The 24207-nt window shown below is 43.1% G+C and overlaps 1 protein-coding gene across 3 annotated transcripts in view; it reads left to right on the forward strand.

Annotated features, from left to right (window-relative positions):
• plxna2 (plexin A2) overlaps positions 1-24207 on the forward strand; it is a 305307-nt gene that overhangs the window by 161997 nt on the left and 119103 nt on the right. For all 3 annotated transcript variants that reach the window (XM_015967086.3, XM_070544791.1, XM_070544789.1), the window contains exons 5-6: positions 5274-5374; positions 23347-23470. In XM_015967086.3, the coding sequence (XP_015822572.3) occupies positions 5274-5374; positions 23347-23470 (225 nt within the window). The remainder of the gene's footprint in view (positions 1-5273; positions 5375-23346; positions 23471-24207) is intronic.

Here is a 24207-nt window from a genome sequence, read left to right on the forward strand (position 1 = left end):
GAGAGGAGCCATCTAGTTAGGATGCTTCCCTGGTGAGGTTTTCTGGGCACGTCCAAGAAGACGGACACGCAAAGGAAAACTCAGGACACGCTGGAGGGACAATGTCTGACGGCTGGCCAGGGAATGCCTTATTCCTCTGGAGGACCTGGCCCAAGTGGCCGGAAGTCTTGGCCTCTCTGCTTAGGCTGCTGCTCCCACGACCCAACCCTGGATAAGCAGATGGAAATGGATGGATGGATGGATGGATGGATGGATGGATGGATGGATAAAACAAAGAAAAGAAGATGAAAAAACACTCAAACTACAAAAACTCACAAAAACCCTAAACCATGACAAAGACCATCAGTAACATGGACACGGCCTTATAGAACAATAAATAAGACAAGAGAAATGTGCTCAGATGTTAAACTGTTAAGCTTTAAAGATGCCGTCATACACCTAACACACACTTCCTGCAGAAGTACATCTCCTCTCAGATGACTGCCTCATTTCATGAAGCTTTTATGGACTTTGTATTTCTGCATGAAAGTCTTAGCTATCTAAAGCTGGACAATCACGCATAATCCCTGCTATACGTTTCAGTAAAAGAGACAATGCTCTTTATTAGTCAATGGTCAGCACGAAGCTGAACGAGAGGAAGCTGTTTTAACCCTCAGCTGTCACTCCGTCGCCCAGCTCGCTCCGGTGTGCTCCCTCACTGCAGCTTCTCTGGTTGAACAACCCGCTGCTGAGGTCATCTCCAGCTGGAATTTTATTAGCATTCATTTAAACGTAGGGAGCAGGATTTCTCACTGACAGCTTTACCCCATGCGTGCTATTGGGAAGCCGATGAAGAGAAAGTCAGCGGATCACATGCAAAGCTTCTTTTTGTCCTCCTTAAAAGCACCAGAACAACAATCTGCACATCCGTCGTGGCGCTGTGCGTGTGTGCCTTCAAACACATGCACACTCAGTGGGAGAAGGGGCTTCATTGTGCAGGCCTGCTGTGTTGAGTGACTGTAGCGTGTGCTGGGCAACAGCTGCTGTGATCCCCCTCCTTCACCCGATACCCCCTCTGACCCGCGTCGGTCCGAACATCGGTACACTCACGGGGACGGGAACGCACACACACCACACGTGTGCACACTTTTTACCAGTCTACCTTTTCAGGTCTCACCCCTTTGTCCCCCACACTTTAATTTGATTGTTCCAATGTTTCACTGTAGGTGAGGTGATTCTGTTTGTCTTTTCACCCCCTCCTCCCTAAAGGACACCCCCTCCTCCCCCCTCTCTCTGACAGCTGTCTCCTTACTGTAACCCTTTCACGGGGCTGTGCTTCTGGGGAAGGTATACTCTTAAGTTTCAACAGTCTCGTGCGTGTTTTGGGAAAGATCTGAGGACTTTCTGTAGGTGGCGGTGATACTGCTCCATAGATTCAAGCCGGCGCTCAAAGAAAACTGAGACTCTCTTTGGGTTAAGGATTCGTAGCTTTGGAGTTTCACACACCCACACACGCAGCGCTGTTCCCTCACTCAAATCTCCGTCTTGGTGGGCTTGTTTGTCATCAGTTGCCTCTTCTGCTGCTGATGTGACCCCGTCTGCAGCTCATTACAGCATGCCACCTGTTTGTCCTGAAGCTAGGCATGACACGCACACAAACAGAGTTTGCTGAAGTGACGGGGGGTTAATCCAACAGGAGTGTCCATAGACACAGACCGTCAAATCCCCACGGAGTCAATGGTTTCCTTTGTCCTCTGGGACGTCTTTCTGTTGCCGCAGGCTTTAGAACCAGGCAGACAGGTGGATGCTTATTGAGCTTCTCAGATGGCTGGGGAGAAGGCAAAACAAAGGAAAATTAGATAGGCTGGGACTCGTACAGCTCACGGTTTTCACAGCAGCTGACGGTTTTCAAACTTTGCAGAAGCAGGGTGGACACATGTCACTGGTTTCACCATCAGATGTTTGTGAACCTGATACAGTACAGTCAGAAAGAGAAACACTGGATGGAAACTCAGCTGTTTTGTCTTCATTGCCAACAATAATTTAAACTTCAGTATCTAACTGGGCAGTGGCTGTTGGCGACTTGTTGGAGACAAAGAAATTGAAAGAAACTGCAAAATGTCAGCTGGCATCGAGCTGATTTCACACCTACAATGTCCAAGTTTTATATATCCCAGGATCACATGGAGTGGCTCGTGTGAAAACTGAGAATTTTTTGTTTGAGATATTTGGAAACTTACTAGCTAATGCTGTTAACCCTTTGTCTCCAAAATGTGCAGTCCAGTATGATTTTAGCTAAACAGAATGATACCACTGAGTGGGAGATCTGCTCAGGGTCAGAGAAACACTTTAAAACGGTGGGTGTTGATCTAATCCCAAGGACAAACACTGTCTGCCGTCATTATCCGGCAGGGCAGGTACCAGAAAATTAAAAGACAGAGAACTCAAATGAATCTGTTTCATGCTTGGAGATTCTCTTCGTCAGCCGTTAATCTGCCGTGCCCTGGAGGTGTTTCTGTTGCTCTATGTGTCAGGATATGTGCAGCTACTGAAGCTGACACGCTGAGATGCAGGTGTGAGTGTGACTGCCTTGTGGGATGCACACACACGCACGCACGCACGCACACACACACACACACACACACACACACACACACACACACACACACGTCTGTAATTCTATTGAGGACCCTCCATTAACTTCTATTCCGTTTTGTGACTCCACTATGCCTAACCCTAACCCTAACCATTGCTGATCTATTCCTAACACTAACCTTAATTGAAACTTAATTCACACCATACCTCTAAAACCAACTACAGTAGTAGACTTTGGAAAAAGTGAGGACCAAAAAAAAATTCCTCTCTTGGAAAAATGTCCTTGCATTGTAGCGAAAATGGTCTAAATGGTCCTCAGTATGTAGTAAGTACAACACACACACACACACACACACACACACACACACACACACACACACACACACACGCGCGCGCACGGACGCATACACACATGCACATATGCACGCACACACACACACAAGCATGCATGCGCGCGCGCGCACACACACACACATGCACAAACGCATGCACACACGCGCACACACACACAAACACAAGCATGCATGCGCATGCGCGCACACACACACACGCACGAACGCATGCACACACGCACATATGCATGCACACACACACAAACACAAGCATGCACACACACACACACACACACACGCACGCACGCACGCACACACACACACACACACACACACACACACACACAAACACAAGCATGCACACACACACACACACACACACACACACACACGCACGCACGCACGCACACACACACACACACACACACACACACACGTCTGTAATTCTATTGAGGACCCTCCATTGACTTCTATTCCGTTTTGTGACTCCACTATGCCTAACCCTAACCCTAACCATTGCTGATCTATTCCTAACACTAACCTTAATTGAAACTTAATTCACACCATACCTCTAAAACCAACTACAGTAGTAGACTTTGGAAAAAGTGAGGACCAAAAAAAAATTCCTCTCTTGGAAAAATGTCCTTGCATTGTAGCGAAAATGGTCTAAATGGTCCTCAGTATGTAGTAAGTACAACACACACACACACACACACACACACACACACACACACACACACACGCGCGCGCGCACGGACGCATACACACATGCACATATGCACGCACACACGCACACAAGCATGCATGCGCGCGCACACACACACACACACACACGCACGAACGCATGCACACACGCACATATGCATGCACACACACACACACACATACACACACACACAAGCATGCATGCATGCGCACGCGCACACACACACACACACACACACACACACACACACACACACAGGTGTGGGTGTTGCATATATCTGTGGTACTTTCAGACATACTACATAGAAATATACTCATTTGATATACATGAAATACATGTCAGTATGCAAGTTTTTTTCTCAGTAAGTAATTCCACACACCGTTGATCTCAGATTTATAAACTGATGTCATTTGATGATGAAAATTGACCAAGTTTTGCAATTTTAGTCAAACCTAAGCGTGGTAACGTAGGCATGAGCATCGGTTTAATCTGTTAGCGACCAGAATTTGTGTTGATTCTTGTTTCAGCCACTACCATATAGGATTTAGAGTCAAAATATGTTAAACTGACTGAATTACTGATGGTTTTTATCATACCATCACACATATGTTAATGCTATAGGCGTTTATTAATCAATACTTGGAATTAGTCTATTCGTATGACTATAACATCAACCTGCCCAGGGACTGCAGGTGGAAATTAGCCTCTCTGCTATAACCCGGCGTCGATGCATCTTTCCTTGTTTAATGTCAAATAAACATATACTGTACTATACTTGCATCATCTGGATTGCCTCTTGTCCAGTAGTGTCTTTCTGAAAGCTTTTATAAATCATGTGTTGTAAATTGTTTTTTAGCGACTGCAACACCAAACTCCAGCTGTAAAACTGACTTAGGTGCAGTCATTTTAGTATTTTCACATGTCCCTTGGCTGCGTTGGCCATCTTTAATTGAGTTGATCCTAACAGTTAATCAGCTATACATGTAAATCCAATGAGTTTCATTAGGATCGATTCATTGGCCAGTGAACTATGTTAATAACAGAACAATTAAACATGTTTGTTAGCAGATTATAAATTATTTAAAGTGACGTGGGACTTTTATGGGTGGAAAACAATTTTCATTTAAACACCTTTCATGGCAACTACAGTATTGATTTCTTTCTGTGTACTTGACCTCAAAAGACCAAGAGGTCACGATGAAATTGACAAACACGTGGATCAGATTTCCTTTTTTGGGATGCAGATCTGGTGACATTTGTCCTGATCTGGTAAAAGTCCTGACAGTCATGTTCCTGTTTTCACAGCGCGCCTTTGTCTGTCAGGTGGTTTAGTTACTGTTGAACTTTACAAACAAACTTAAACCTGATACCATCTCATAACGTGAGTTTTTTCCATCAAGCTGCTCCATCTGTCACCGCTCCATCAAGTGTAGGTGCGTTTGCTCTGTCGAGGTGGACAGATGCCGTGGGGCAGACAGACGCCTATTGATGGCAGAGAAACAGCCTTCTTCGGCCAAGTGATGCCAGCTGCTCACAGCTGCTTTTGTGGTCGCAGTTAAGAGAAACTGTTGCATGTCTAGTTGACATCTCAAACAGGAGCACAGTGACCCACGATGAACCTCAAACAAGTATTTGAAATATATTTTTTACTGTGTTTGCAGGTGACACAGGTTCCCATCGAGTCATGTGAGCAGTACGGGACCTGTGGGGAATGTCTGAGCTCCGGGGACCCGCACTGTGGCTGGTGTGTTCTACACAACATGTGAGTACCCTTCAGTCACCATCACATCTGTTTAGAGCCTCCTTCCTTGCAGATTTTGTTTGACATTTCCTGGAATGGCCTTCAGTGTCCCCGACACAAAAGCACACAGGTTTATTTTCTTTTTCTTCAACGTTTATCTAAGACGAAACAGAGTTTGAGGGAAGGAGACAGCGTCTGTCTGGAAGTTGAAAGCTGCGCCTCAGAGGTGCAGATCAGGTTTAGGGCTCTTTGCTGCAGCAGCCACGTAGGCTGTTGCCCTGTTCTGACGTGACTTGATATTTAAAGAAAGTCAGTTTTCGCAACATAACAGAATTTAAATGGGAGACAACTTGTGATTGCTGAAGAATGGAAACTTAGGGGGTATTTGCCTCCTACGCCATCAGTGACACCTGCTGGGGCTGAACGCAAACTGCAAGATGATTACCAGACAGCCAGACTGAAAGGGGGTAAAAAAAAAAAAGTTGCTAAATTAATGATACATCCTTAACCCTTTGGTGCATAATGGTCACTACAGTGGAGAGGTACTCAAAATTGTTATTTATTTGTTTTTGCTATTAAGCACAACTGTTGAAGACTTTATTGCATTTGAGCCCCTCCATTTGGACTTCAGTAAGCCAAGCCAACATATTTCATGTTCAGAATGCATGTTGTCCACCAAGGTGGATATGTAATAAATTATTTGTAAATTATAAAATTTAACAACAAATATTTGTTGAAATTTGTTTGGTTCACACCTAAAGACGAATGAAATTTTTAAAAAAAAAATCATGGTTGAAGATTTCATAATTCATGCATCAAAGGGTTAACAAAATTTATTTAAAAATAAAAGTACATATATATATATATATATATATATATATATATATATATATATATATATATATATATATATAATGCATTGAACTTATATAGCGCTTTTCCAGACGCCCAAAGACGCTTTCCACACACTCTCACATTCACACACTGCTATTGATGGTAAGCTGCTTGTAGCCACAGCCGCCCTGGGGAGGTCTGACAGAGGCGAGGCTGCCATTTGGCGCCGTCGGCCCCTCTGACCACCACTAACACAGGCAAGTTGGGTGAAGTGTCATGCCCAGGGACACCACAGCAGGATACCCCTGGCGGGAGCTGGAATCGAACCCGTGACCCTCCGATCATGAGGCAACCCGCTCTACCACCTGAGCTGCTGCTGCCCCTATGTATACATACAGATAGCATTGAACTGATGCCAAATGCAAACCGATTCTAGACAGTCTGCCATCACCCTGGTCTTTTTCTTAGCTGATCTGTCTTCAGATGTTCCCCTCCTAAATGCAGACTCCCTCTGAAGGTATAGCTGAATATTTGCGTGTGTCGCAGCATCGCTGCAATTATCATTATCGTGATGGCGGCCCCAGCCAAGTGCACTTAAAGTAATTTACACCACTCCAGAGCTGGGACAGGACAAATAATTGCCTAGCGACAAGGTAATTCAGCGTGCGCTTGCAGAGGAAGAGGCGGGGCCGGCTAAACCTCTGTTATTCCCTGCAGTCTGCGTGCCTTCACACAGAGATCTTTTACCACAACACACCTCTTCGCGCTCGGCTGTTAATCACATGCTTTTGTATCGTGTGGAAGAGATGGAGATTTTAAAGTTGGTGGGAATATGAATCATTGATACCAGAATCTTTGGAACAGCTTTGTGGAACACCGTTCTGAAGAACACGTGTGTGCATGTATGCACGGGCACGTGTACGTGTGGATTGTGCTGAGGGGAGAAAAGGTCAGAATCGTGATTTAAGTTGGATCAGCCATCTGTTCGCTCGATTCTGGGGACCTTTCTGCCACCTGTCTCTGGTCCTAATCCCCCTTTCTCCATCCTGACCCTGCTCCAAGTGTGGCAGGACCCCTGTCAGCTCCAGCAGAGTTACTGCGCAGAGGAAATAAAGTTACAGCAAGAATAAGAAGCAATTCCTTCTGCTGCTGAAGAGCTGAAAGAGCTGTACCAGAGACTCTCAGTTTTATTTCTTCTTGTATGCACAAATAAAATCAAATGCTGGCCATTTTTGAAAACTATACACATTTTCATAAACTCACACCCTTAGGTAATCTCTTGGAGACAAGGCGTTTGTAATGTGTCCATGAGATGTTAGCAGATTCACTTGTAATAACAGCTGGTTTAAAGCACCTTAAAGAGCAAGTCACCCCAAATAAACATTTTTTTGCTGATAAACTAAATAAATGAGTGTCTAATCGTGCTGCAGACACGTGTCGTCAATAATTTGGCACTTCAGTGCATCTTAGTTAAAATTTAAATATTCTGCCTAAAACTGGCAGTGTTGTGCCGTTGTCAGGTAAAAACTCTGCACTGTATTTTAATTCAAATCTGCCACCGCTATTGGCTAAGAGGTATGCTATGATGTAAACTGGTACATTATGATGTCACAATGCTGTCGTGAGCCTGTGTGTGTGTGTATTTGTTAGCACCTCCGCCTTCTCGGTCTGCCAGGCAACAGCATTTTTTGCTTTTTTCAAACATGAAGTGGGAGTGGAGTTAGACTGTGGTAGGGGGTGACTTGCTCTTTAAACAAGGTAGAATTTAAGGCATGGCTAAAATGATCTTTTAATAATCTTATTTTCTGAATCTACTGCGTTTGTAACTGTAATAGATCAGCTAACCTCAGTAACGCGTCTTCTGTTGAAGTCACAGTGTGCATTTTCCCTGGCAATAGGGGGCAGTACATATCTAAATAATTGCAAGCAAGCGGTGTTTTTAGTGTTAACGTAAGACCGTAACTTTGGATGGATGGCCATTAGGGTCAAAACTCCCTGGGAGTGCAACTTCCAGCTAAATGAAAAGCACACCAGTCTTGCTTTCATCACTGGCAACGAGTGAAGAGGTAAATGTGTAAAACAACGTTTTGGAAAGGTGAAAGAAATGTAACTGCGTGTTACAAATGAGTGAGTTTGCCCTCACAGGCTCCCGTAGAGAAAACATGGCGTCTAATATGGCGTCACTCTGAGACTTAGACATGTATTTTATACCCATTTTCAATAACTGGGCATCATTTAATTAATGTTCAACAACATTTTGATGGATATTTCCAGAGATCAAAACTACACTTTGTCTCTTTAACAGAGGTGCTTACTATTACAAATGTATGAAGAAACAAGGTGTTAAAAGACACTTAAATGGCAACATGTCATTTTGCAAAGCAACACCATCACCGTTAGTGGCAATCGTGGCTATAAAACCCAACGGAAATGATATTTTAGGGATGGAAATTGATCATTTATGCCAGCAGTCGAGTGATGCTGGAAACAGTTATTACCTAATCCCAGTGGAGCACCAATATAGCCTTTCTCCTCATTAGTGGACAAAGAATAACACCCATGGGCCAACGATTCTACAAATCTGACACGACTGTTGGAATCTGGTCGTCAGCAGCAGGAGATCCAGACCAATTTAGAAATGCTGTTCAGTAAAGTGACAAAATAAAGGGCCGACAGTGAAAAAGGGTCCGATTTCTAAATCATTAGCTGAAATGTACAAGAACATTTTGAAATGATGAAATTCACTATTATTATTTCCTTTAGTTTCCACATTCCTCGTTATTCATCTAGTTATCTTTTACAGTCCAAGTCCACTAATTGTGTCTCTAAATCCAGGAAGTGGTCTTACATCCATGACTTTGCTTTTTGTCACGACCTGTTGGGAAATATTTTCCAACAAAAGTAGTTTTGTTAGCCTAACGTGTGTAACGACGTGGTTAAATCGTTCTAATAAACGTCAGCGCTGAATGTGAAGAGCAAGAATAGACGGATGATTGTGTCGAACGCTGCCAGAGAAAAGCAGCTGCATCCTTCTTGTGAAGAGCTCCCGACATCCCACTCATCCCAAATTGCATTTCTGTACCAGCCCGTGTGCCGTCCGCAGCTGCTGATTCCTTCAGCCTCCTTTTCTCATCCAGCCTCAAGCCGTTGTTGGTTTTATGAAATTATCTTTCTGTTTCCCGCAACATCTCACCTCCCTTAGCCTCTAAACTGTGCCACTCATCTCATCCCCTCTCAGCTCAGCTCACTGTTTTCTCCCATTTAGACTATGTTGCTTCTGGAATCCGCTCTTCCTCGCTCCAGAGATGGCTGGCTTGCCACACACAGACACCTCCCTACTTTGATCAGCCTCCTCCACTCCTTCAGCGGCTGCCGTCCACAATATCCATCCTGCATTCTTCTCCCCCAAACCGTGTGTTTCGTACCTTTTCTCTCGGTGCCTGTGCTTGTTTGTTGGGGTGCAGCATTTTAAGGGGGCTAATTAGGAGCAAGGAAGGACGTTAGTTTGATTTGAGATGACGAGGAGGCAAGAGTCCAGCAGAGAGGGAGGCGATGAGCTAACCGCCGTTGGTATTTCTGCTGTTTTTCTCTTTCCACTCCTTATTTTCTTCTCCTTCTAATTCAGTGTTGTTTGAGCCTCCAAAGTCCTTTAATTAACAGCAGCTGCTAGGCATTCACTGGATGCATGAAGAATGTGGGGTGGGGGGGTGCGAGGGAGAAGAATGGGGAGAAAAGAATAGGAGAGAGGAGCGAGTGTTTGATGCTGCCTGCAAAACGGAGAAGCATTTTGATTGCAGCTCAAAGGGAGCTCATCATCTTGAGCGCTCTTCAGTGCCGAGCTGTGAATGGGTAGCTCAGCCTTCGTCCGACCACAATCCTTCTGCTGATGCTCTCCCTCTCTTTTTCTCTCTACTCCTCTCCCTCGGCCTGCATATCGCCACTATTGGATTAGCCGTTTAATCACGCCCAAAAGAAGCTTTTCCATCTCAGATTGCCCCACGTCCGTGTTGTGTCTCCATCCTCTCGACTCGCTTGCTTAATGCAGGACAGAACAAGTGGTTTTGCGGAGATTTGTCAGGATTAGAAGCCCGTCTGACTTCTGTCCAACAGTGAGTCAATGTCAAGGTCAGCAGGACATGCAGGAAGTGCGACTATGATGATTTATTAATATGTGTGATGTTCTGTTTGTGTGTGTAAAAGCAGCAGTGGTTTGTGTTGAGTAAGACAGCTTAGTAGCCTAGTGAACTAGACCAAATTCTTGCTTTGCAAAGAATGGTCTAGGCACGCTCCATTGGAACCTCAGCAGCTCCTACCAGGACTCTGGCTAGCCAATCACAGCTCTCTAGAGGGGTTTCAAACACACAAAGAGCTGTGATTGGTCCATAATGGTGGGCCAATCATAGTGCTCTATCTGCTTAGTGAACAAATCACAGAGCTTTATCCGCTTTGTGGGCCAATCAGGGCACTCTATATGCCTGGTGGGTGGGATGATGGAACAGAGTGAAACAAGAGTATGTCACATTCATTGTCCAGTGGAATGTGGAGATCATTTGAAAGACAACGGTAGAACCCGCCCCACAACCGAGAGCCGTCAATGGAGTGTTGCCAGACTAAATAATACATTTATTTAGTCTGGCTTGCCAGGCTAACAGCTTAGAGCACTTAGTGTGGCAGGTTAGGGTCAGCGTGAGTCGCTGATGTTCTGAGCGGAGGACTGGCCCGTGTTCTGTGAGCCTAAAAGGTGAAGGTGTTGGTTTATTCTCCCAGGGATTATGGAAAACAGGAGGAAACCTAAATTCACCGTGCTTTACATCATTGCTAGCTTTGATATACCACCAGCCTAAGCTCGTGTTTTTGAGTCCCCTGCTTAAATATTGGAGCTAATCGATTTGGAAGTGAGTTGGGTCGGGACCTTGCTTCAAATAAACTATCCTTTGAACGATTTTGGTCAGCCCAACAACAGCTCAAGGTCATTTCCGGCTTGACACCACCTTCTTTAAATGTGTTGCTAGCGCCAGTGTTCATAAAGTTTCTCAAGAGCATTTCACCAACAATGTTCCTCAAAGGCTGAACAAGAGCTGTATACGCCCCCATCATCTGCCATGGACGTTCCACTGGCGCTGCTGTCTCCCCCTTCATTAAATTCTTTGTAGGAAATGTTTTTGTTCCTTGAGTTCAAGCAGTTCCAGCTGAAAACGCACTCTGTCAGTCATTTCTCCTTGAGTGGATTTGTGTTTACAAGCTGAAGGAACTAAACTGTCGTTGACCACAGATGTCATTGTCTCCGCGCCCTGCTGTCCTGACAGAGAATTGCTTCACAACGCTGATGTTGGGTAATTTCTAATATTGCGTCTATATTGCCTCAAAGAAAGTCAGAACACACACACAGAGGGATCATATTCATAATTTGGTAAATTGTAAACAACCCTTAACCATACAACATCGAAATACTCTGCAAAGGGAAAATACTTTGCAGAGGGTGAGAGAATCAAACACACCAGACACAACGGCAGTTTGCTCACACATTAGGCAAAGCCTTAGAGCTCCTTTTATTTAGGAAGACACACCCAGAAGTTTACACAATTCTTCAGCTGACCGGTAACTTAATCAACATTCTTTAGAATCAACTGTCCGGGGTAACTTCATCAACACATATTGTTGGACCTTCATCTTGTCTCAGGAAGTGATCACAGAAGCCATTCTTCACCACTCTAAAATGTGATCAAAGAAGATCAATGACCTTTCGTTTAAACAAATCCTGCAACGTTCTTTAGACCTCAAAAAGGTACAATTATAAAAATACCCAACAGCTGACACATCAACGGAGAAATATAACAGAAAAGTGTCTCCGTCAATGTGTGTGAATTTGCTGACGGAGAGCTATAAACAAGGCTGGGGGAGCTCAGAGGAGAACTGATGGGGTTTGGACGTCTAATTGGGCCTCATGGTTCCGTCCTTTAGCTTTAACTTCCATGATTGCAGGGATTGCGCAACACTTCGTATCAACTCCAAGACAGAGAAAGAGTCAGGTTTAAAAAGTAAAAAGATTTATTTCTAAACTAATTAAACAAGACTAACTTTAAACACCATGTGATGATGAACTAAGGTGGGGTAAGACTGAGGGTGGTGTGTGTGTGAAATATGTTCAGAACCAGCAAATCCGGAGAGACTATTAGTTCTGATGGGAGTGAAATGGTGTTTCGCTCTAAGCTTTGGTTTGGACATTATAACACACACTGAGACGCCATCTGTCGGTCTGCGTACCCCAACGGAAATCCCCGTTTAGATCCGGAATGTCGGGGGTCCAACTTTAGACCCTCTTGGAACCGACGCCTGTAGATATGCAGCGATTGCTGACCATTCTGGTCTTGAGTTACTCCCAGGTCACGACAGTTTATTGGCATCAGCGAGACCCTGAAGGGTCGTGATGGTTCAGCTTTTATTCTGAAGGAACCGTTGCAGCAGGTGGAACATGCAACAGATTTAATCCAGCTTGTCGTTCGGTTCTTTTGGCTTTAAGAGGACAGTTACGGATTGGCCACTCCGATAACTTGTCTAGAACGCTTTGAACTCAAGTTAAGATGACGTGGGGCATAGTTTTATCATTTGGATGTTTTGATTTATGGTCGAATCAGGATTTGACAACAAGAGGGGATTTACCAAGCACCAATAAAACCACGCCTCTCGTCAGATCTGGAAGGTTCTGATTGGATCAGAAACAAAGAAATGTGTCATGTGACTTTAACATTACGTGTGATCAGTCTAGTGTAAATATTTAAAGTTATATTTCTTATTAAATACTATCATAGGAGTATAATATCAAGTGATTAATTTTCTCATTTCACAGACTGATTGAACATTAGCTTCACATGATTATTTGGACTAACAGACATTATTTGATTATTATTTAAAGAGAAAAGTTCTTTGTCTTCTTTCTTCTTTCCTGTGCTGTCCGAGGAAGCAACAGTTTAGATAAGAGCACAGAGCGTGAGTGGCCTTGGCCCATATCTTGTAGATTAGGCTTGTGTCAGAAACTTGTGTTTCTGCTTGGGCGGAACCAATAGAGCAGGGCCTTTAGGTCAAAGATGGACAATTCATCACGCTACACACACACACACATAGATATGTAAAACATTCTTAAAGTAAGTTTATGTAGTTGAAAGCTGCTTAAGATTTACTAGCACAAGCAGTTAACGCTGTCCAAATCATGTTTGAATCAACAGCATTTTATCCCTCTCAGGCTCAAAATAAGTTGTGATAAAAAGACAAACAACTAAGGGGGCTGCATGGTGGCGCAGTGGTTAGCACTGTTGCCTCGCAGCACGAAGGTTGCAGGTTCGAAACTCGGCGGCGGCCTTTCTGCATGGAGTTGCGTGTTCTCCCCATGCATGCGTGGGTTTCCTCCAGGTACTCCGGTTTCCCCCACAGATCACAACATGCCCTGTAGGTTATACATTGTAAGTCGCTTTGGATAAAAGCGTCTGCTAAATAAATAAACATAAACAAACATAAGCATACTTCTGAGTTAAAAAATGCTCATGAAATACGTGTGTGGAGTAACCGGGTAGGTAGGTTTTAACTGTTGCACATCTGCAACGCCTGCCTCCAGAGGGTTAATATTAGCAAGTAAAGCCACTTTAGTGGAGCTGCTGCAGTTGCTTTTAAAAGTTGGAAAGATGCTTTGTGAGTCTATGGAAACATCACAAGACAAAGTCCATGTTGGGGGAAACGTCACGCTGTCAGTCCAAGTTATTGTAAGTCTCTTTTCCCCCCATTGTTTACTATTATATTTGTTGTGATTATTTGTGATACTGTGTTTGCTTCAAATTGAAAATACGAAATCAATAATGAAGTCTATAATTAGTTATTTTGGTGGGATGATCATCTTGACCTATTCTCTGTTTTGCTCATCAGACCCTAAGAAGGACTGAGTACCAGAACCCACAAGAACAGCTGGTTGGAAGCTGTGTTTTGTTTAACCTTTTAAATAAAATCAACTGTGGGTGCATCAAATAGCAGAGTGGAGAAGTTAAAATGCTAATTTGCTTAATCACAGATTCCAGAGTTTCAACCGAGATATTTTTTAGCACAAATATAAGACACTTTTGGGGCATAAAATATCTTATTTAATGAAAAAATAACTTCTAAATGAAATGTTGTGTGGCTCCCAGCTGTGATTTTTCACTCATTCAGACAGAGTTGCTGTGAAGCCTGAATTGTGGTGTAGCCCACAAAGGAATCAAGTCCCGAGTGGAACCATTCAGCAGCACATCAGGCAGCCATAAAACGCTGTACTCCTGCTGGGTATGGAGCCAAGATGGCTGAGACAGCAAGGTTTGAAGATTTGTTAGAAGAGCTGAGTTCTCCACCTGCTTCCTGGCAGCGATCTGCCACACACCACCCGTCTAAAAACAGCACTTGCATTAGCTAACAGTCCTGCATGTCTCTTGCTATGAGCTAGCTCATCTTGGCAAAGGCAAATCTATGATGAGAACATGAATTTATGTTTGGATGAACGCGTATTCTGACTATATTCTGGGTTGTAACTATTTAGAGAGGGCTTTCTTCATTGTGGATTATTTTGTGTGTTTAGGACGTAGTGGATGCAGATTAGATGTTCTCTCTGTGCATGTGTGGGTTTTCTCTGGTTTTTCATCATAATAACTCATTAATATTTAAGTAACAACATATATTTGGCACTTTTTTCCAATGGAAGTTTGAGGATTGCACTAATCCTGTTAACATGAAAGAGATTTAAGAAAACTGGGAATACAAGCAAACATAATTTTTATATGTTGTTCCTTATTTCTGACTTTAGTCTTCTGAAAGGATGTTCCATCTACCTGGAAGATGTTAAGCAGCTGTTTGGTGGGCGGGAGGTGTTCCTCTGGGAGGATGTTTGGGTATCATTCTTTTTTCATGGCCGTGTTCTGAAGCTAAACTTTGGGTGAATTCACTCCCTGGCCAAAGAAGGGCCCCCACCAGTGAATTATCTCATGATGCCTTGCTGTTGGCAGGACACAGAACCTTTTCATCTCCTGAAGATCCTGCTTCCTGATGACCCAAACAAGGTTTTACTCATATAGATGCTTTTCTTCCAGTGCAATCCTAGACTTTTAGAAGATCAGCATGTCTGTTTTCTTGAAGATAAGTGGTTTCTTTGTTGCTCATCTTGGCACAAGGCCATCATCTAAGGCAGTGGTTCCTAACCTGGGGGTCCCGACCCCCACAAGGGGGCGCCAAAGCCTCTCAGTGTGTCATCAGGACCTCTCCACTTTAAGGGGTTAAAACTTCATTTATTACTTGTTTATAGCCTACATTTTGCTCACATTTTTTTTTCATGAGTGAAAAGTTTACTGATATTAAGACAGGAAATAATTAGTACAGAAAAAGTAACACACTTTTAAGAACATTTTGCTCAGCTCACTGTTTTATTTTCAAGTGTCAAAAGTTCATTAAAGATAGGACTGGTTGATTAATCACAGCCTTTACAGTAAATAATCTAGTATAAACAGTAATATACACATTTAAGTACATTTTGCTCAGTGTATTTTTTATGTGTCAAACATTTATTTAAAGGAATGATTGATTTATCAGTGTTTACAAGAAACAATGTGTTCAGAAAAGTAATACAAACTGTCAAGCACATTATGCTCTGTTTGGTTTTGTTAATGACTTTGTTCTGTACTGGAGCCTACTATTACTGTTATCTATTGAATCAAAGCATATTAAAATGTGCTTTAACAATTCTATCATTTCTTAATAATGTTTGTACTGGAAGAGAGAATTGGGAGGGGGTCGTCAAAATTTTTACTGGTAAAAAACAGGGTCCCTTGGGAAAAAGGTTGGGAACCACTGATCTAAGGCCTAGTCCACACGTAGCCGGGTTTTTTTTAAACGAATATCCGCCCCTCCAAAAACTTGCATCCACACCACCTCGTTTAAAAAAAAAAACTCTGTCCACACGTACCCGGATAAATACGTTGTTAAGGACATGCCAGACCTGTAGGCGGCAGTACTTCCCCCGTTCTTAACCTCGTCCTTCGTCTGTGGTCTTCCGCAAGGAGCAATAATTCCGCTTGCAAAAACAAACAAGCAGAAAGCGCTTGGACAATTGATAAAGCGAGCGCAGCTCTGAGGGCATCCATGCTGTCGGCTAGTGTAAACACAGGTCGCACTCGTGATGTCAGCTTTTTTTGTCGTGGAAAGTGACGTTGCAGACCTTAAAACTCCGGTTTTGTCCGTCCACACGCAGACACCCAAAATGGAGAAAATGCAGATCTTCACTTTGGCCGGAGTTTTTAAAAAGATCCGTTTTCGTGTGATAAAACGTAGAAAAATATCTACGTTTTTGCAGATTCCTGGCTACGTGTGGACAGGGCCTTAATGTCTTCTCCTCATTGTGCTGCAGATGGCCTTCATACCTTCCTGCTGCCATCCTAAGAAAGGTCTGCAGTAGTGGTTCCCCAGCCTGATGACTTTAGGAGGTGGTCCTGGTGCTCCTGGAGTTTCCTAAGCACTTGAATCTGTCTTGCTTTTCTTACCTGGTCATTAATTCCAAGCATCATGTTCATCATAGTGCTACAGAGCAAACAATGTCAAACAACAAACACAACATCCCCAGTCATTCACCAGTGGCAACAATGATTAGTCCAGCAGTGGAAATGGCTGCTTGAGTTCATCGTGAATATTGGGCTGTGTGCGTAATGGCCAACTCATCAGCTAAAGCCTCAGTTAGCAGTCAGAGCGAGGCTGCATCCATCTTACCAATTGTGCCTAATGAGATATCGATCACAAACATCCACTTCCATCAATATTTCTATAGATTCCTCGCACTCAGACGTGGTACACTACAGCTGCATGCACAGCCGGCAACATATCATACAGGATGTTAAGGGCCCGTCGTGTTCTGTTCATCGTTGCTGCCTTTGTTGATTTTCCTTCCACATCTTTGCTTTATCCCATGAAGCACAGAGCCATGGCATCTCAGTCCTCCTCTTTCCCATGTTAAAGCTTTATCTGCGGTTTCTGCTGGACCGTTGGAACCTTATGTGTGTGAACATGAGAATGAGGAGCTCACTATGTCTGTTTACATCAGCCAACTTAGTTTGCTCTACGATAATCATCGTAGGACACCTGAGAGGAAGAGAACAGGATGTTTCTGAGTTTCTGTCCCGAGTCCTGCAGCAAGGTTGGGCCTCCACAGGAAACACACGTGATGAGGTGAAGCGGGTGGTTCGATCCCTGATGTGAACTTTGCCGCTTTTGCTTCTGTGGTGGTTTGAAATCAGAGGCATTCAGGTTTTTTTCCCCTTTATTTTGTAAAAACACATTTATTTACCTAATGCAGCCTGCATCTGGATGGGTTCTCACACTCTTTAGGGATGAAGCAGGAGGAAGCAAATGCCCACATCACTCAGATGGAAGATAAAGCTGTGGGGGATAGATGCTTTGTGTGTGTGTGTGTGTGTGTGTGTGTGTGTGTGTTTACATTTGTTCTTTTTTTACAGCATTCAGAAAAAGCTTACCATACATGTTGTGCTTTTATTTTTCTCTCCACGTGGCGTTTTCTCCTTCTGCTCCTTCCCTCTGCGGCGGAGAATGGGATTTTAAAATGGCTCCCCGCCCGTTCTGGCTCACAGCGAGAGCGACAACCAGACAGGCCTTTACACTTTTACTGGGGGTCCTTCATCTTAGGGGAGGGGGGGGAGGTATGGAGGAGCAAAAATCTTTACCTGCTGCTTCTGCTTTTAAGCCCAGGATATTTGTACGCGAGCATGCACGAACAATGTGTGCAAATTTAAAGGGGCTGTGTGTCTTTGTGCAAAAGTAGAAATGTCGGGATGTGATATCTGTGTCATACTTCCTTCCTGATTCTGTATCCTTTGCTGAAGAAACTAAAACAATCTTATTTTGAGCGTTTGGGAGTCTCCACTCGTGCTGATTCTGATCCCCAGCTGATCATCTGGTGCATCTTTAGTCTCATTTCCTGTGACAGAGCTGGACGCTTTGTGCAGCACCATGTCCAGCATGCTTATACAATTTAAAGCCTATATTTTTGTTAGTTTCTGCTAATTTGGGCTAATTTAAGACCTTTTACAGTGAGTTCAGCCAACATGCTTTATTTAAAGATGATGTTGACTTGACCCAGATGCCTGCTGCACAGTGATGTTTTCATAATCACACGAGGCAGTTACATTCCCATCCTCATCAACATATGAACTGTTTTTAGTCCTGAATAGCATCACTCAACTTGTTTACTCTAGTCTAACAAAGTCAGAAAGAAGTGGCTTTGTTTCACCACTTTCAACAATGAGATTTTGTTACCTTCATCTAAATAGCGCTTCATACAAGCAACTAGTGGTGAGTGGTGGATATTTATAAGCCTCCTTTTTCCCTTGTTCTGTCAATCAGTGTAGAGGAGGGATTTTGGTAGGAAAGCTTTGGCTCACCTACAGCTCTTGTAATCTTTTCAAAATGAAACCGCAATGGTAGAAAATCTGGAGGAGGCAACGTTTTTGTTGGCAGGTGTTGCTGTGCACCCCTGACTGAACGAGGAAACTACTTGGAGTGCGTTAATACCTCTAATGGTTGCATTGACAGAATGGAAAAACAAATAAATTAAAAAATGGTCCAGTTTCACTCAAAGTCTGAGAAACAACTCCTCTAATCAAACTCATTACTCAGAAAACCACAACAATTTCCATCCAATAAACCTGAATAACAACAGGGACAGCAGTAGCTCAGGAGGCAGGTTGTCCAGTTGTTGTCCAGTATTCGGAAGGTTGCAGGTTCGATCCCGGCTCCCATCAGATAGTGCTGCTGTTGTTTCCTTGGGCAAGACACCTTACCTGCTGGTGGTGGTCAGAGGGACTGGTGTTGCCAATGCTTGGAAAGCCTCTCCTCAGTCAGTGTGGCCCTGGGCAGCTGTGGCTACAATGTAACTCATCACCATCAGTGTGTAAATGTGTGAGTGAGTGGATGAATGATGCATTGTTGTGTAAAGCGCTTTGGAGTCCTCTGACTCATTAAGATGCTACACAAGTGTGAATCATATCATTTATCAGTAGATTATACTGTTTTCAGCGGCGGCATTTACAAACACCGGAGTAAAACCGTCACCTAACATGACTGGTTTGTGTGCTAGTGCCGCTGTCAGCTCCTTACATAGTTTCCAGTTGACTTGTGGACTTGTGTAGATGCTGGAGAGAAGTGGAGAAGCAAGTGAAAGCAGCTACTTCAGGACCATGGACAGGGCTTTGAGAGGGGAACACTCAGGTCAACCGCCTGGAGCTTCTGCTGGAGGGAAAACGCATATTAGCTGCCTATTACATAGCGTGTGTGTGTGTGTGTGTGTGTGTGTGTGTGTGTGTGTGTGTGTGTGTGTGTTTGTGTGTGTGTGTGTGTGTGTGTGTCTGAGCACACACGTTGAAGACGCCGTGGTGAAGCAGAGAGACAGGACACGGCCAGACAAAAAGATAAGTGGTTCTACAAGGGAGGGGGGAGATGGGAGGTGGGAGGTCAGTGGGGGGGGGGGGGGGATATGGGGAAGGCAGGATTGTAGTCAACACTCTGTGGCGCGCTCTTCAGCTAATGAGGGAGGCAAGGGGTCAGCATCTAACTACACAAAGATAATGACCGTCTCTAGAAACCATGGCAACAGCAGCCATCCTGCATGCTGCCTCACCCCCTCACCGTGCTCTCATCCTCCCTCACCCCACCAAAATGAATTTTATTATTAAAAAACCTCGCTCTGAGGAAAATCAATGCAGAGCTGTTTTGTCCCTTAATAACAGCTCAGACATTGCATCTGTCCCCATGCAGCCAGGAGACATGCATAAAACATGGTGCTGCAGCCCACACCTGAAAACACATTAAAGATCATTTTCTGCTTCTGTTGTGGACGTAAAAGAAGAAGTGCCACGTCGCAGAAAAAGTAACACCTCTCCTGAGAAAGGTGTACTAATTTCAACTTGAGAGAGAGCGAGCGAGGGAGAGGCCGGAGCAAATAATGGAGGGAGAAACAAGAGCTAAACGCAGATCTGACTGAGTCAAACATGTAAACGGAAGACAGGAAACATGAAAAAACACCACATTTAATGTGTCGAAATTCAGCGTTAAAAGAAGAAAGCAGGTAATCTACACTCGGAATATCAGCATTAATTCATCCGTGTGTGTGTGTGTGTGTGTGTGTGTGTGTGTGTGTGTGTGTGTGTGTGTGTGTGTGTGTGTGTGTGTGTGTGTGTGTGTGTGTGTGTGTGTGTGTGTGCTTGTGCCTGCTCATGTGTGTCAGCTTGAACTTCTGACAACATAATTACACATGGAGGCTGTGGATGAAGATGTAGCTTAGAGTCTGTCTGTGTGAAAGTATGTGGTTAGGAAGCATGATATGTGGCTGAACACACACACACACACACACACACACACACACACACACACACACACACACACACACTTCACTTGCAGCAGTACATTAGCACCATGGACAGCGGCCGACCCATCAGAGTCCAATTAGAGCTGCTGAAACCAGTCAGCCAGTTAGCCAAACACAGACTGCTGTGCTGGTTGAGGACGGAGATGGTTCTGTGGAACAGAAAAGGAAACACTCTGTTTTAATGGCAAGTAGGAGGCTGACTTTTAATGAGGGATGTGATGGTGTCATTTGGTACTTGATACCCTGTCTGGCCATTAAAATCTCTTAGGAGGGAGCACCTTGTGATTTGTACTAGTTATGGTTCCAGATTTATAAGGTGATTGACTGAGATGAACCGTCTGCATAATACTTCACTCTGGCACCTCGTACTTTTTAGAGTTTGGTGTAAAACTTTACCCAGTTGTGGTGATGGCTACAGATGGGTGGCAACACCTGATAATTAGGAGGGTTTCCTTTACACATAACATAAAAAAGAAATGAGCAGGAGCCCTATTTTAGCATTATTGCTATCACATAATTATGCATGTACACCTACGCCATGGTCCTTAATTTAAGGTTTCAGAAACATAGTCAAAGGGATCATTTTTCAAATGTAATTTACTTCATGTGTAAAAGCTAAAAGATCCTTCCATCCTCACACTATGGATTCATCTGTTCAAATTAGGTTTTATTTGAGGAAAAGTATTAAGTTGCAGTTACTTTATTTACTTAAAATATTGTTATGTTGCATTGCAACAATCATTTACTTGAAACCAACGTGTGTTTTTTTATGTTTAAGAAGTCTTGCTGATTTAAAATAGTCAGGGGAAGTAAAAAGGCACACTGAATAAAAGTCTAGTTCAATGTCTGAGGGTCAGTTTGAACATAACAACATAAAACCAGCTTTTTTCTGATGGATCCAAATCTGAAAAAAATGTGTTAAAACATCAGAGATTTAGTCACGGCTGTGCTCAGCACTGAAAAAGCAAACTTGTAGGATTTACTTAATTCAATTATGGAAAGTGGTTGCACACAATTGTTTTGCTTTAGTTGCAAGTAAAATGTTTAAGTAGAATTAACAGAAGTTTTTCATTTTAAACAAACATGTATATTCTGTGTTACTACAAATTGATAGAAACATGTTTTCATTAAGTAATTTGAGCTCTTCAAACATTTTAATTCAACATGATTTTGTCACTTTGTTCCAACAGTATTGTTTCACTTTGTTTCAACACTATTCCGTAACTTACTCTATTACTAATGGGTCACTTTATTACTACATGTCTTCTACATATTCAATTTTTATAATATATTATAAAGTCAATTACTACCGTTTTTCTACTTCAACTCAAGTCAGATCATGGAAATGAAAATAAAAATAAAAAAAAGTAATTATCGAAGAGAACAAAAGCATTCTGCTTTGACAAGATTAAACAATACAAACAAACTATGGCTGTTAGCTCAAGAGTCCTAACAGACAGAAGCAAAGGCCTCTAAGAAGCTTTCCATAATGAGTAAGATGGTAATTATTTGATAAATATTTGATGATTAGTTAAAACTAACACTTTTACAGTAAAACACACTTCAAAACGCTGGAAACATCCCTTTATTTACCACATTAGACATGCCACACCCCTTCAATGCATCCGTTTTCGCCAATTCCTATTTGTTAACCGATGGTGTCAGACTTCTCATTTATAAAAAAAAAAAGTTATAAAGCCTGCATTATTCTCCCTGTAGCTTTATTTTTAAAATACTTCAACAGTAACAATAACAAGCAGGTTGCAACTGAATGCATTTAACCATAAATTACAGTTGTTAAGACAGTAGCGTGTTTTATTTAGCTGTCTGTTTCCCTTTTAGTGACTGTTGCAGATGAAAAATAGTCCGACCGTGAACACATCACCATTCATCAGAGCAGACAGTGTGTTTCAACGGTGAAACACTTTGATTTGGAAAAAAAATGTTTATTTTTTTGCTTGTAAAATTGAACTGACAATAGTGGCAAATATAAAACATCAAAGCTAAACATTCAAATGTGTTTTATGGAAGTAAAAGTACATTTAATAGGGAAAATAACTTTAAAACCAACATTATGTGATATTTTTATGAGCATAATTTAAACCCTTTGTTGTGAAATATTTCTGAGAATGCCTGAACCGGAATCGGAACCAGGGCTCCTTCCTTCCTGGTGTGAAGAGTAGAACATAAACGTCGTAGCAAAGAGTAACGAGGAGGAGGCAAACGGGACTCTGGTTAAAAATGCTAGAAGAGGTCTAAATGTTCCAGGGCAGTGGAGGGGATCAGAAATGTGCACACACATTGTCTTGTCAAACATGGCGTTAAGCATATGCATCCAGACCTGACATGGAGCAGCTTTTAGCATCATGTCGACGAGATAATGAGAGGGTTATTTCCCACATCATCGATCTCTCTCTCCTACTTTGGTTTTTTTTCTTCCTGTCTCAGTTTCTTACCACGCTTTCTGAAATGGTGTCTCTGATTTTTATTAAAGTTCTTCTGTTAACTGCAGATTTGTTTTATGTCTCTTTGTCTTCAGGCTTGCACATCTTACCCGGTAACACTCTCCTTGCACATGTAGCACAAATGTTATGTCTTACTTTAGCTTTGTAGCTTCAATGCTTTTCCCCCTAATTCCGTTAAAGCGTTGGTCGTGTCAAAAAAATAAATAAAAACAAACTCAAACATCCGACGCTCTTTTTTCCTTCCCCTCGTGTCTTTCCAGATGTTCTCGGAGGAATCGCTGTGAGCGGGCAGACGAGCCGTACCGCTTCGCCGCCTCTCTCGGCCAGTGTGTGAAGGCCACCGTCTATCCAGACAGCATCGCTGTGTCAGAGCCGAGCGTTCCCGTGAGTTCACGCGCACACACACACACACACACACACACACACACACACACACACACACACACACACACACACACACACACACACACACACACACACACACACACACACACACACACACACACACACACACACACACACACACACACACACACACAGCCTACCTTAACAAAGTAAAGCAAAGGCGGCTGGACATGTGAAGATGTTTATGTTAGCTGAGCCGCTTCCTCGGTTCTGACTGGAAGTTTGTAAGTTTCAAGGTCATAAACTGTTGTGTGGCCTTTCCTCTTGTGCTTTGTTGAACTTTTATACCACCGCCGTTTTTTATTTTATTTATTTATTTATTTATTTATTTATTTATTTATTTGAAAGCAGAACTGTTTAAATAAGCCAACACAACAGTCCACTAGAGCCTGATTGTGGCTGATGCATAAACATTAGATGGGGAGGTTTTGTGAGAGCTGCATGTGGGCGTTTTAGGCATGCATATGTTCACTCGTTACCGAGAAGCCAGTATGCGTGCCAAGATGTGTCGGTGTGGGCGGGCGTGTAGGTGGTAAAGTTGCCCGGGTGCAGAAGAGTACAGTACATCATTTCCACACGGACCGAGCGTAAACGGGCAGAGATCACCGGAGAGCGTTGAGAGGAATTCTCTTCATCTTCAGGAGGAACACTGACACAAGCTTTGGCTTCACAAACCCACTCTGGCACAGGGTCACTGCAGACTCATTTTCACTCTC

Source organism: Nothobranchius furzeri, chromosome 15 (genome assembly GCF_043380555.1).
Source record: "Nothobranchius furzeri strain GRZ-AD chromosome 15, NfurGRZ-RIMD1, whole genome shotgun sequence".
NCBI lineage: Eukaryota > Metazoa > Chordata > Actinopteri > Cyprinodontiformes > Nothobranchiidae > Nothobranchius > Nothobranchius furzeri.